At 40.2% G+C, this 13730-nt stretch overlaps 3 protein-coding genes across 3 annotated transcripts; 2 read left to right on the top strand and 1 right to left on the bottom strand.

Annotated features, from left to right (window-relative positions):
• The first annotated feature begins 330 nt into the window (after nucleotides 1-330).
• Nucleotides 331-5589, top strand: LOC137867494 (RILP-like protein 1). Its single transcript, XM_068704121.1, has 8 exons — nucleotides 331-812; nucleotides 1525-1675; nucleotides 3289-3407; nucleotides 3530-3805; nucleotides 3936-4115; nucleotides 4250-4419; nucleotides 4513-4611; nucleotides 4956-5589. The coding sequence occupies exons 1-8, from the start codon at nucleotides 522-524 to the stop codon at nucleotides 5044-5046; spliced, it is 1377 nt and encodes a 458-aa protein (XP_068560222.1). The 5' UTR covers nucleotides 331-521; the 3' UTR covers nucleotides 5047-5589.
• A 793-nt stretch (nucleotides 5590-6382) lies between these two features.
• Nucleotides 6383-8826, top strand: rilpl2 (Rab interacting lysosomal protein-like 2). Its single transcript, XM_068703960.1, has 4 exons — nucleotides 6383-6847; nucleotides 6942-7093; nucleotides 7908-8030; nucleotides 8566-8826. Exons 1-4 carry the CDS (start codon nucleotides 6554-6556, stop codon nucleotides 8585-8587), a joined length of 591 nt encoding a protein of 196 aa, XP_068560061.1. The 5' UTR covers nucleotides 6383-6553; the 3' UTR covers nucleotides 8588-8826.
• Nucleotides 8827-8891: 65 nt separating this feature from the next.
• Nucleotides 8892-13124, bottom strand: kmt5ab (lysine methyltransferase 5Ab). Its single transcript, XM_068703959.1, has 8 exons — nucleotides 12992-13124; nucleotides 12654-12757; nucleotides 11940-12087; nucleotides 11438-11645; nucleotides 11259-11346; nucleotides 11062-11121; nucleotides 10629-10819; nucleotides 8892-9987 (listed from the first exon to the last, which is right to left on the bottom strand). The coding sequence occupies exons 1-8, from the start codon at nucleotides 12999-13001 to the stop codon at nucleotides 9777-9779; spliced, it is 1020 nt and encodes a 339-aa protein (XP_068560060.1). The 5' UTR covers nucleotides 13002-13124; the 3' UTR covers nucleotides 8892-9776.
• Between the last annotated feature and the right edge of the window lie 606 nt (nucleotides 13125-13730).

Here is a 13730-nt window from a genome sequence, read left to right on the forward strand (position 1 = left end):
ACGGTGAACTTATGCTAATATGGGGATATCATGCTAACAGGGATATACAATTATAATTTAAAAAAACAATCTCAAATAATATACATTGTTATTATTGGTCAGTATACGGCAATATTAAGCATTGGTGTTCCAACTAGCAGCTTCTAGCTCTATCGCTTATGCCAGTTTTGCGTATTGTCTTGCACAATATTGTTAATTGTAGCGCCGGTAAACCAAACAACACTAAGCACCAGCGACCCAGACGGAGCTTCATTACTTGAACACTGACTTGAATATACGTTAGGTGACATGTACGAGTTTTCACGGGAACATTGAATGCAGCATCACAAGTAACGCTCTGACACTGGAAAAGTTTTAAACTGTCAACAAACTGAAACAAGTCCTCTCCATGTTCACGCACGCTTCGGCTAGCTTGTGTAAATCAGTTTGTTTACTTTAAAGCAAATGTGAGTCTCCTCAGAGTGTCGGAGGACAGACGGATATGTTGAATGTCGGAGGTGTAAATAAAGCAGAGGGCAGACATGGAAACCTGCGTTATGTCCGCGCTGGACAGACCCGCTGCGGAGCTGACGGTCATGGATGTGTACGACATAGCGGCGGTGCTCGGACGGGAGTTTGAGCGGATCATCGACAGGTTTGGGTGCGAGTCTCTGGTCGAGGTGGTGCCCAAAGTGGTGCGTGTCCTGGAGCTGCTGGAGGCCCTGGTGAGCAGCGGAGCCGCAGAAAAGGAGGCCGAAGAGCTGCGGAGGGAGCTGGAGAGGCTGCGGCAGGAGCGGAGCGACAGATCCGGGCAGGAGAAGAAGCACCAGAAGGTCTGTGTGTACCTGTTTATTGGTTAACGTGTGTGTGTGTGTGTGTGTGTGTGTGTGTGTGTGTGTGTGTGTGTGTGTGTGTGTGTGTGTGTGTGTGTGTGTGTGTGTGCGCCATTCTGTGTGCTTTGTGTTGGCGTTTCTATTTTGATCTTTCAGGGTAGCATTTGAGTCACTGAGTCACATCTAGAATGATGAAGAAAAGCTGCAAATCCCCCCAAAAGGTTTTGGATTTGGAATCTTTAAATTGCTGAACAATTAACTATTATAGATCTTTTTTTTCCCGGCAATCAAAACTGATAAATCTGTTAATATATTCAGCAGTATAGTGACAGTCACAGATAAAGTAGATATTATATTACTATATGATTACATTATTGCATCAGATTAGTGTAGTTGTAATACCAGTAGCAAACTTTCCTACACAATACTACTTAATTACTATGCTATCATAATGATTAGGGAGCAATTAATTAATTAATTTGTGGTACGCTTCACACTACTCATTACTACATTTTCATTAACAGCCCACTTTCAATAGACTCAAATAATGTGTGATTATAACAAAACTAAGCGATTTTGAAGGCAGCTAAATCTGAAGTAAAGTGTTACCCAGTTATATCGACAAGTTTCAAACAAATACCACTTTGTACAGATACTTGATACGTGTTGGAGATTGGCCTCATTTCTATTTTTCTTCATCCCTTCTGCTCAGGAGTTGGAGCTGGTGGAGGATGTGTGGCGAGGAGAAGTCCAGGACCTGCTCACCCAAATCACCCAGCTTCACGCTGAGAACAAGAGGCTGTTGGTGAGCCTCTCGCTCAAAGAGATCCCCGTCACACAGGAGGACCTGCAGAAACAGGAGGGTGGGTTGTCTGCGCCATTGACTCCCCACCAGGGTTTCACTGATGGGTTTTATCAGATATAGGATAAGATTCTTTCTTTTTTTTAAATACTTATCATCATGCCATTTTTTTCTAAGGTTTCTTCAACTTTCCAGGTGTAAATGCAATATTTAATTTACTAATTATCTGGTGATAGGGACCAATCCGATACAATAGATTGGTATCTATGCCAGTATCGACATTATTAAGCGGATCCGGTATCAGCCATGACTTGACTGATCCACGTTGTTTTTTTTCCAATGTAATTTTAAGAAGTAAGTGTTCCCAATATCAGTTACATTCTTTCTGTGACAGTAGGCTGCCAACTCACCTCAATGAGTTGTATGCATGAGTTATACAGAGTTAAGATAGATAGTTAAGTTCAGCTATCAGAATCAGCATCAGGAGAGAAATAGTTTGATCAGCTCATCTCTATATGGTGATTGTAGAAGAGAGTGATGATTCAATTGAGTTGATCTTTACCAATTCAACTTAATTATTGTCCTAAAGGGCATTGGTTCATAGGAATTCACTGATGTGAAAAAAAAAGACAATCTATTGTGAAAAATAGTCTGGCAATGTAAAATATACAAAAGTTAAGAATGTGAAAATGTACTCAGCATCTAGTACTATAACTACTAATATTCACAACACAGACCTCTGTTGCTGTCTGAAGTCTTGCCATGCATGTAGTGTGGTACAGTATCTTGTGATGACCAAATTAGTTTGGTCTTGGCTGAGAGTTCCAGCACAGATCTGATTCATGTTCCAGATGTGTGCTCACTGCAGATTTGTGTTGCGCTGATTAACGTCTGCTGTACATCACACATATTCACCCTGATGTTGTCACATGTGATTCCACAGTTTGTGCTGCATGCTTGCACATTGACATGAAAAAGGGGGGCTGTGAAGAGAGGCAGTCAGGAGCTTGTAAAGGAGACTATTTTTAAAGCAGACCAGAATATAATGCTCCTGTGTGAGACTTTCATGGTGGCTGCGGCTATACTTACTGTCAGGGCCACAGTGCACAAAGTGCTTATAAACATGGTCATCCAAATGAATAGGTACTGCGTCATATGATCACTTTGCTTGCTGACACATTATTTGTCTTGAAATACATTCACGGGGTAGTATGTGCTTTAATATATTGATTTCCTACCATTCTACTCAACCATTAGTTTTTACTTCATTCTGGTTCAGTGTGACAATCAACTTGCAGACGCCTGAAATGTGTTTGAGATAATGCAATCCATCCCAGTGAGGTTTTGACTTGAAAAATTACATTAAATTAGATCTCCATTGTCATGAGGTAATACAATTGCAAAAAGTGTCTATTCTTAAACTATTTTTAATGTTATGTTTATATTTAGATTTTAGAGTCGCGTTGCACTTTGAATCTTTCTCGTCAAATGCATTTTGCTGAATTTAGTCATTTCATTTATTAAGAGGGTTGCTGTTTGACATATTAAATCATATGGCTCAGTGGATGATAAGAAATAAATGGTTAAGAAATTAAATGAATGAATCCTCCTGTTAGATTGCATTGATGTTGCATTTGTGATTTTTTTTATGTGTTTTGTTTATGATATCCACAGGAATGTCGGAGAAGGAGAGGCAGGTGATGAAGAAGCTGAAAGACTTGGTGGATAAGCAGAGGGATGAGATCCGGGCTAAAGACCACGAGCTGACACTGAAAAACGAAGATGTTGAGGCGGTGATAATTTAGACCACATACAGCACCTATAATGGCACCTGACAAACTTTTTACATTAGTTTACAATGTACCTCCTTGGACCAGATTTTGTGAAGTCACAATATACATTTCCTCAACTACAGCTCCAGATGCAGCAGCACCGGCTGATTAGAATCAACCAGGATCTTCGTCACAGGATAGGAGTGATGGAGGCTCAGGGCAAGGCACTGATCCAGCAGAGGGCCGAGCTGGAAGTTGCAGCACAGGCACGGCAGCAGGAGCTGGTCGCTCTGCAGCTCGAGGTCACAAGGCTGAGAAAGGAGCTCCTGGGGTGGGAACTGGAGAAAGAGGTCACTGATATAGAAGAAACCTCTTTTACCAGATCTGGGATGTCACCGCCTACATCACCACAGATGATGGTAAGAAAAGGAAAACGGGTGTATCTTCAGCAGGCTGGAAACCATGCACAACATTTATTTGAAATTAGGTTTAGCTATAGCTCATTAAGTCTGGCAGGTTTTAAGTGGATCCTTTGTGTTACCAATCCAGTCCTCGCGATCTAACTCCATCAAACCAAATTCAGTGTGGGTGGAGTGTGGAGGGGACCCTGGCTTCCTGGCAAACTGCTTTGAGAGTGACAACAGTCCTTCAGTTCACCCAAAGTCATCAAAAAGAGAAAATAATGAGGAAGAGGGTGACAAAGATGAGGACACAACAACATCGTTACTGGTAAAACCTGTTTAACTCCCCCCTGTACACAGTCTGACTGAGGTTATATTAGATGCCCACACTATTTACATAAAATATGTATCAGTTTAACCCTCCTGCTCCAGAGAAATGCTGAACGTATGTTTTGACTGCAGAAGGTGTCAGATGATACAGAGCCAGAGACAGAGACAGAGACAGACAGCCTGGAGCAGGACTCAGACAAACCTCGCTTCACCCTGCAGGAGCTGCGGGACGTCCTGCAGGAGAAGAATGAACTCAAGGCCCAAGTGTTCATGCTACAGGAAGAGCTAGTACATTACAAAAGGTCTGCTTTGTTTCCAAAATTAAGATGTTACTAATCTCAACTACACGCAACACTGATGCAAAAGTTTACAATGACCTGTTACATATCTCTCAGTGAGGAGTTTGAGGATGACATCAGCTTCATGGTTTGTCCTCCATCTCCTCCACCATGCTCCAGTTCCACTGATCAGGCCGAATCAGGAATTAGACGCTTGTAAGTAATGAGTTGACTTTTCTTCATTCACCAACCTTTACCTTTTGTATTTGTCAAGAAGGCCAGCTTCTCTTCGCCCTGTTCTAATTTCTTCCTGCGGCACTCCATTGGTGTAATTTATCGTCATAATGTGTTTCACAAATGCCATCAGAGAAACATTCCTAACTGATTGTACAGGAATCTGTAAAAAAACAAATAGCACTTGTTTTTGTATCATGTGAGGTGTCAATAGCGGGTGTCACTGTGGTTCACATATAACAGTGACTGGAGATCACAACAACGCTTCTAATATTTTTCTCTCTCCATCTCGTTGTGTCACCATTCCCATTGTCATCTCTGGACAGGATCTTCACTGCCATAATGCCGATGGTGGCAGCCGGTTTGATTGCAGATGACCCTACATTGCTGCCAATCAGAAGACTTTTCTTTGTATGACCGTGCGTTTAAATTATACAATTGGTCTTATTTTTTTTACATAAATTCCGACACTGCGTTTCTCAGAAGATTAATTGAATTTCAAGTTTCTTAGCAGTCTCTGAATAATGACATCAAATGTCAGCGATTGGTCTAGCTGCTATAAGACCGATAAATGAAACATCTTGTGTCATTTATGTTTAAGTGGTGTTAAGATGTATCTGATTATATATCAAATTATTGTCAAGTGTGAGAGTCATTTTTCAAGGTGCAGCAAATGAGCTTTCCACCAAAAGACTGTTTGGGATAATGTGCTTAGTCCTCTGAATTGATGAAAAGAGGATGTTACTGTATACCTGCAGCACTACATTGTGGCACCACCTTCTATGGTTTACACCAGTACAATCATACTGGTAAAACACCAGTAGGACCAGTAAACCTATTCCAACAATAGCTCAATAATGAGTACTGTAAAAACATGCCCTAACAGCCAATATGTGCTGCATTGCATCTGTAAAATAATGCTTCTCCAGAATAAAGTAATAAAGTTTTATTTTTCATCTTTTTCATGTTGTTATTGTGTTACAATCAAACAGGAATATGGCTAAATGTGCTAGATTTAGGTCGTTTTTATGGCATTTTGTGTAGGCAAGAATCTTTGCTTGGTCATTTAATTTTAATAAATAAAAATAGAAGATAGCTAAAATAATCCTGCATTGAATCCTGGAGGAGAAATTCAGGTGTTGCAACAGCACAATGACAGAAATAAGTACGGATAAATTGAGAAACAATTATTCGAGTAACATAAAATTAGATAGAATAGAAATAAAAATGGAAACTACAATAGAAATAGAACTCAAAGTTCCAACATAAAGGTGTGATAAGTAGCAGCAACGCCAGCAATGTAAACAGTGTACACCAGATTAATACTGTAAATATGATAATGAATGATACTTCGTGTTTGTACGTATTAATATGGACATATATAGTACGTAATGTAATAAAACAGTATAAGTTATTAATAGAAAATAGTATAACTTCAAAGCAACATTTTTTAGTGTGGTACATAACAACATAAATAAACTCTTTCAAAAGCAGTACGAGTGAGTAAATCAAAAAAAATAAAAACATTAAATCACGTGCTTTCCCACCTGATACGGAGAGAAGGAAAAACTAAGAGCTCCTACTCAAACTTCCTTCATTACCTGTGTTTCTGTAACGTGAGCAAAGGAACCGTGTTCACATATTGACAGTGTTGAGTGAGTCATCTTGAGACATGTACGATCTTTGTACTCACCTGTCGCTAGGATACTTTGCCCTCCTCTGCTGTCCAGCGAGTCACGCCATTGGCGGATGACTGATGGGGAGGAAGTGCCGCTGCTCTGAAAGTTTTACCTTCTGCCAGTAAATGTGTTGAGCTCAAGACAAAAAAGAAAGAGAGCGATATTTTACAGCGTTGTAAAAAAGTAGCCAGCGGAGGAAAGTTGACTTTATTCCGGCATTTTTTTAGAAGTCGTATCGTTCCGTCATGGAGTTCGGAGAAGAGTCGTCGCCCGCTCTGGCTTTCGAGAAGGACGCGTTTGAGCTCACGGTGGAGGATGTGTATGACATTTCGTATGTGATCGGACGAGATCTGTTGAAAATAAGCAGCACAGGCGAAGAAGTGTCAGACCTACAGTTCAGAATAGTCCGCGTGTTGGAAATGTTCGAGACTTTGGTAAATAAGTACAACTTGTCTCTGGAGGAGCTGAAAATGGAGCGGGACAACTTGAAGAGTGAGCTGGACCGGATCCTCCAGGAGAGCTCCTCTGGGCCGGGCACGGTGAGTGTTACAGTCATGGACGGTTCACTTACAGTCATTGTCAGACGTTAAGCGGACGTTTAGAGATGCTTTGTTTTCCTGTCTGCCATTGAAGCAAATAGCGGGTCCAAACCAGCTGGTGGTGGACCTCACAGACCCCAACAGACCGCGCTTCACCATGCAGGAGCTGAAGGAGGTTCTGCAGGAGAGGAACCAGCTCAAAGCTCAGCTCATGGTGGCCCAGGAGGAGCTCCAGCTGTACAAGAGGTGGAGTCCACTCTATCATGGGATCTAACGTCTAATTGTTTTTATTAAATTAAACTTATATCATGTCACCTCTTGTATATAAGTGCATTATTCATAATGTGTCCACCTGCATTTACATACAGGACAGAGCATTAGAAACACATTGCAACACCACTGCTGACTACAGCTTTATAAATGATCGTATAGCTAAATCAAAACCTCTCTCACACAATGACAACAAAACTGAACATTTATTGCAGGGCTGTTGTATTGTACTACATTAGATTTTTCATAAAGTTGTTTTCAGTGGAAACTCCAATGTGAAATCTGAATGGTACCACATATTCTGGGTTTAGGCTGATAAACTGTACTTTTAAAACCACATGTTGGCCTACAGACAATATTGATACTATACACATCTAACACTAATAAACACTAGTGATTAATGGACATTATTATCCTGTATTGTCCCATCCATATCTGCCATTACTAATACAGAGACTGTATAAAGACAGATTTATAATCAACTGGTTTTCATAAAGACATATTATATTATTTGTGTATGTTGCTAATTTGACAAATGTGATCCTGAAATAAACTGCAACAATATCAGAACCGCATTTATATAGACATCAGCAGTAGAAATGACCTGTACTGATGTTATGTTATGTTATAACGCTGAAATTAACCTCCATTGCTACTTTTTAAAAACAACACTGATTCTAGATTAGAAGGGGAAGTGATCAATCTCATTGAGAGCTTCAACTTGATAGTGTGGATTTTGTTTTACAGCTGTTTATATTCTCAGTGACTAGAAAACTACTTTGTTCTGCAGTGGGATTCTGCCACAGGCTGAAGCAGCCATGGTGGAGGTGGACCTGGGGACACAGACAGCCACAGAGCGCAGTCCAGCCATCATAAATGATGCAAAAGAGGAGAAGACAACCATAGGCAAACTGTGAGTAGACCAAACAAGGTTCATATGACACCGTCGTTGCACCACGAAATGCTGCAGTTGTAGTCCCTTAATGTTAGCCAAGAAGAAGAAAAAACACAGAATACAGGAATATGAATATGCAGACAACAAAGAAGTAATTTGAAAGGAGTAGCGCAAAGTAACATTTATTTTTACCCGTAAACTACAGATGGAAAGGTTTCAAGTCAAATGTAATCAGTAAGCACATGACGTTGAAGTAAGCTAGCAGGGAGATTGTTCTCACAGCCGTCTCCGCTCTCCTAATGATGTACTTGTGACCAAATGAATTCTTGCTGATGCGAAGGATGTTTTTGTCAGCGCTGAACGAGAGAAAGAGAGAAGATGTGTGTATCGGCAGTGTGTCTGCCAAACTGCTGTCAGCCATCAGTAATTACATGTTGTCATGATTCAATGTTTCGTTCTGGGATTGGGCAGTTTTACTGGTATGTTCCATGTTCACTCCACCAGGCTCAGGAGCAAACGCCTTAAATTAACTCTGGACCTTTTCTGTTTATAGGTTTTCATTCAGGCGAAAATAAGAACAATCTCTCAGAAGAACTGACCATGTAGAAGACAAACGGGATTTGTCGGTACACATTCCTCATCAGTTAGCCACTTTTATATTGATTCTTTTTTACCATGTCTATTGTCAATCTAACAAGCACTGTATATCGTACTGGTGATTTGAACCTAAGATCGTTTACCATAGTGGATGTAATAGAAATATATATTATGTTGAAAGTTTAGTGAAGATATGAAATGAAACTGGAAAGTATTATCTCATGAGTGTTGGAGATTATGTTGAATGCATTCAATTGAAATGAATTTATAGGGATGAAAATGTATTCTTTTTAAAAGTATTTAATCTTTTGTTTCACACCGATACAAGTTCTCATCTCATGTCAAAAGTAGACAAATGTCCACTCAAAACGTTGTTGCACATATCTATAAAGGTACCGTCAACATTACGGTTGTTCTAGAAGCCACTGTGTGTGTGTCTCTGTACAATAGAAATGCAGCTGAAAGGCAACAGTCACAACATTTTGACATCTATTTTTTGTGCTGTCTTTTAGTCTCACAACTCCTTAGTCGCTTTATCTCCAATCCTTCAAGGTGGCTGTAAATATGACATTTAGGAGACTTGGTAGCCTGCAGGTGAAGGTTTGTACCACATAACCACAACATTTTCTGCTCCCTTCTAGCCGTGGGCCTTTGTTGCATGTTAACCCCCCCGATCCATACGTTTCCACACTGTCAAGAATCAAATTACAGTAAAAATACCCCAAATAAGTGGAGGAGCGTGTCATCTTAGAACATCATATTTCATAAATATGTCTCAGATAGTCTTCAACATGTACCATGTCACAGCTGGAATGAAAACTCAGTGTTTTATTCCTTAATTTACGGCACAAGTAATAATTTACAATAGTGAAATTGAATTGTCAATTATAATCACTACAAAAGGAAACACCATAGACAATGTGAAACACTACTTATCCAGGAAATACCTTTCAAGCTTCAATCTGCTACTATTTCATAAAAAAATAAATAAAACCATGATAAAAAAAAACAGTTGCAAAAATACACTCACGAGTTGATCGCCCTCGTTTAAAACTAACATTTTTTATACTCTATAAAAAAGCCTATTGAGGACCGTTCATCTTTAGCATTAAACTGAACAGGACCAGTACCAATTCATCTGAAATATGAACACCTGCGGTCGTGGATTCAGTATTTGAGCCACGGATGAGCCAACACTGAGGCTTTACTTCGATCGCCGTAGTCATACAGCAGCTCTTCCTCTGCGTCGATGTCTCTGGACGCCACCAGGATGAGATGAGGGGTTCCATCGATGGCGTGAAGCCGAGTCTGACAGTTTCCAGCTTTACTGTGGTTGATCAGTCTTCCAAGACGGCTCGTTTCCTCTGTAGCGTCCACACTGTGAAGCGTAAAAATTTCAAGATTAAACTGCCACTAAAACACAAGACCGGTATCCAAACTAGGAGTTAAGAAAATATGCAATCTTAATGACGCCTATGAAATGTCTTTTTACTCGGAGACTGCTTATTAGAAGAATGCATTTCCTTAGACAGTCCAATTCTCAACGACAATTTTCCTTACCATACATTCTCTGAAACATCTGTGTATACATGAAAAATAAGAACACGGTCTGAGTCGGGCTTTATCCCAAACAGAGAACAACTTAACTTCTAGTGATGTAACTGACCTGCCCAAACATCAAAGTATTGTTTAACCAATAAAGATTTCCTCAGTCGATCCTAACTGTACCAAATATATACAGGTATTACAGGAAGCAAATTTCCAGGACTTTTCCAAAGCTTTCTGGGTTTATTTATTTTTCCCAAACTTCTCCAAGCATGGAAATGGATTTTTTCAAATTCTATGACTCTTCCAGGTTTTTCACGATTGTAAGAACCCTGCTTCATTTGAAAGCCAGCAAAGACAGACGGGAAACATGCGGAGAGAGATGGTATGACATGCAACCAAACATAAGTTTATAGAATTGGCATAAATAGTCTTAAAACAATCCTATTTCAAGGTGGTGATGTTGGGACTTACCAGTACGTTTTGGATTGATACTGGAAGTAGTACATGTAACAGCCTTTCTGGGGATCCTGAGTGTACTGGGCCTCTCTTATTTTAGCCTCAGCTAGTTCCAGCAGGTCTCCGTGGTACTCCACGACAAACTCTCCTTTTTTGAAGATCTTTGCAGCAAATATCCCTCTTCCTTTTCCTTCTATGTGTTTGATCTGTTGACATTCAAAAGCAGCGCCGTGTGAAATAAAACGGGGTTAGCTGTGGTGCAGGGGTCGCTTTACTAAGACTTTCAAAAATATTACACTTCTAACATTGTGGTTAGTGATTATTTTTGGCCAAGCATCAATCAAGACAACCACTGTTACTAAACAGATTTGTTTTACTATTTACAGTGAAATGTATGGAACACATTTGGACTGAATGGGCACAGTACATTGAAACCATTAAATGTTACCTGCATTCCTTCTTCAATGTCATTCTTTATCAGGTCATCAATGTGTCTGTGCTCCTCACTCTGTTGACAATTCCAGTAATTGTGTCAAAGTCAAACTTTATGTTATGGGTAGCGATATAGAATTGCATAATAGAAACTAAAAAAATAAATAAAAGTCAGCAATAATACAATCCACAGAAAACATTTCTCAAACAGACCTTTAACTCTGTTTTTGTTTTTCTGTTACTCCGTCTGATGGGATAATAGTCTGTGACCTTTCTGTTTTGGGGAGCTTTGTTCTCCGTCCTGAAAAGAAGAGACAAAATAAAAGAAATGACATTTTGATTGTCCAACTATCTGTGAAAGCGCCCATGACTTCCTGTATTTCTGTGCTTACTTTTTTGTTCCGAGCTTGCGACCTGTTCTGCTCTGAGGTTTGTCTGAAACTTTGTTGTCTGCTGCAGACTTTGCACTTGTGTGCGTGGTCGACTCTTTTTGCTCAAGTTGGTCCGTGGGTTGTTTTGCGATCCCATGACTGGAATAAGTCATTTCAGGCTTCTGCTCCTTGGACTCACAACTCTCAGATTTTATTTCATTAGGTATGTCTAGAGGAAGAAACAAAAGACTGAAATTGACAGCTGTCCTACACACTTTGCCTTCGTCAACACAGAGAAGTTCCTTCAGTTAAGTTGTGTCATAAGATAGCGGGTCAGTGAACACTGCTACCATTCACATGCACAGGAAATGTTTCTGTGGTACACATGGATCTGCTGACCACACTGTAACACGGGGGTGGTTAACAGCAGATAGACAGGAGATCACATGAAATAGAAATGACCAAACAACCACATTTCAGGTTCGTCGATTTGAACTGTTTTAAACGTCAATTAGGTACTTACCTTTTTTTAATTTTATAGTGAATGCATTAGTTGCATCAGATTCATTTCCCTCCTGGATCAGCATGTTTGAATTGTCGCTCAGGGGGGATCGAGGTTTGCCTGGACTCTGTAGACTTTGTATAATTGACTGCACAGTACCTACGCAATCCTGCAAAAAAAAAATATCCTGGTGAAACAATTAGAAAAAGATGAAGACTTCACCACTCTGCCTGCCAACTCCAATCGGGAGTGGTAAACATTACAACGGTACCAGCATCATGTCTGATTGATAACATATGCATTAGGATTAAATGATAGTTTAATAATAAATGAGGGTGTGCAAGTACCCAACCAGTGCCAGATGTAAATACATTTATAGGGTGGATTTTGGATTGCTCATTGGAAATCAACCTTGTACAATGTTAGTGTACGGGCTGTTTATGGAGCAATTCCTCGAGTGACAGTGTACAAGTGGTGCACTTTCTTTCTACACCGACACCGTATCCTCTGATTGGTTATTGGGGCAGTACACAGTTTATGGTAGATTTTGCCTGAAAGGCTCAATTCTGGGTTAATGTTATATTTGTTGCAACGACGACAAACGGAGGTAGGACCCCAGCAGCAGTGTCGTTACCTTTCGGGTCGTGGGTTAACACAGATGTGGCAAAAATAAAATAGCCGTTTCATTCTGTAATTAGCCAACACAAAGGCGTAAAACCAAACACCAAAACACACCTTGTTATTTGCTGGCTTGTTTTCCTTTGTCTCCTTCCGCGAGGCGACTTTATGTTCAACTGTGTCCTCGGGCTTTTTGTCGGTTCTCGGCACACCTTTCTTCCCTTTATAAACACGGAAATAAATAAATGTAAGCACTGCTGTCGTGACATTATACAAACGTCGACTGTTACCGGCGAGCATGATTAAAACTACTTTTAGTAAAGACCAGTTAAATGCATTTTAAAAGTATGTAGTCTATTTAGGCTAGCTGGCGTTAGCTACACATTAACTAACGTTACTGTGGCTTGTGTGACATGCAACAAGTGCGGAAACGACAACACGTGAGGAAAGTTTACCTTTTGCCATGTCAGGTCCCACAAATGAAATTAGAAGACGGGGAGACTATTTAATTTGCCCTGTATCCACTGGCTCCTCACTTTGCTGAAGTCACTGCTTCTGCAACGACGAACATTAGACCTCTACGATGCAATGTAGAGCCTGAGAGCTTGGAGCATTTAAAAACCGTTCTGCACCTCTCATTGGCTCATTTGTCCAGAAGGGAGGGGCACGAGTGTGAAGGTAGCTCTCTCATTGGCTGCAGCTCTGACCGTCACACGGCCGGTCAACAAAGTTTGACTTGACACATGTGTCCCACCCATACATTCTATGCACCAACCAAAACTCGGCTGTAGTCATGTATACGTTGCAAAAATATTTTGATCTCAGTCGGATTCATAATTTTAAGTCTATGATAACTGTTATTCAATTATAATTAATGTGTATTGGGTATTTAGAATATGGAGCAGAAAGAGAATTTGAAAGCACACTATCTGACAAATGTAAAATGTCATATGACGTTACCCAAGCACGTGTGATAATTAAAGAGAAATAAATAAAATCAATTTACAGCATAGTTTCAACCATACTTAGACATGGAGCATGTTATGCTACAGAATTATCCAGTTAAAAACATCAGTGCTGCAGCTTTAATGTTGTTGACTTGTTCTGTGTTTTCAATATCAAATGAGCCAGCAGGAAAGGCTCTAGGCCCAGGTAACTTTGCCTGGGTAAAAAAAAATGGATCACGCCACGTGC

Source organism: Cebidichthys violaceus, unplaced genomic scaffold, assembly GCF_023349555.1.
Source record: "Cebidichthys violaceus isolate CVI_PGR_0920_01 unplaced genomic scaffold, fCebVio1.0.p SCAF_9, whole genome shotgun sequence".
In the NCBI taxonomy this organism is placed as follows: domain Eukaryota; kingdom Metazoa; phylum Chordata; class Actinopteri; order Perciformes; family Stichaeidae; genus Cebidichthys; species Cebidichthys violaceus.

What these genes read in the sequence shown, in the direction of transcription:
- LOC137867494 (XM_068704121.1), top strand. Translation starts at nt 522, where the DNA reads ATGGAAACCTGCGTTATGTCCGCGCTGGACAGACCCGCTGCGGAGCTG. An exon ending in AGGAGAAGAAGCACCAGAAG is followed by an intron (nt 813 to 1,524) that starts GTCTGTGTGTAC and finishes CCTTCTGCTCAG; the next exon opens with GAGTTGGAGCTGGTGGAGGA. An exon ending in AAAACGAAGATGTTGAGGCG is followed by an intron (nt 3,408 to 3,529) that starts GTGATAATTTAG and finishes CCTCAACTACAG; the next exon opens with CTCCAGATGCAGCAGCACCG.
- kmt5ab (XM_068703959.1), bottom strand. An exon ending in AAACAAAAACAGAGTTAAAG is followed by an intron (nt 11,122 to 11,258) that starts GTCTGTTTGAGA and finishes AATTGTCAACAG; the next exon opens with AGTGAGGAGCACAGACACAT. An exon ending in TATCAATCCAAAACGTACTG is followed by an intron (nt 9,988 to 10,628) that starts GTAAGTCCCAAC and finishes TACGCTTCACAG; the next exon opens with TGTGGACGCTACAGAGGAAA.
- rilpl2 (XM_068703960.1), top strand. Translation starts at nt 6,554, where the DNA reads ATGGAGTTCGGAGAAGAGTCGTCGCCCGCTCTGGCTTTCGAGAAGGAC. An exon ending in GAGCTCCAGCTGTACAAGAG is followed by an intron (nt 7,094 to 7,907) that starts GTGGAGTCCACT and finishes TTTGTTCTGCAG; the next exon opens with TGGGATTCTGCCACAGGCTG. An exon ending in AAGACAACCATAGGCAAACT is followed by an intron (nt 8,031 to 8,565) that starts GTGAGTAGACCA and finishes TTCTGTTTATAG; the next exon opens with GTTTTCATTCAGGCGAAAAT.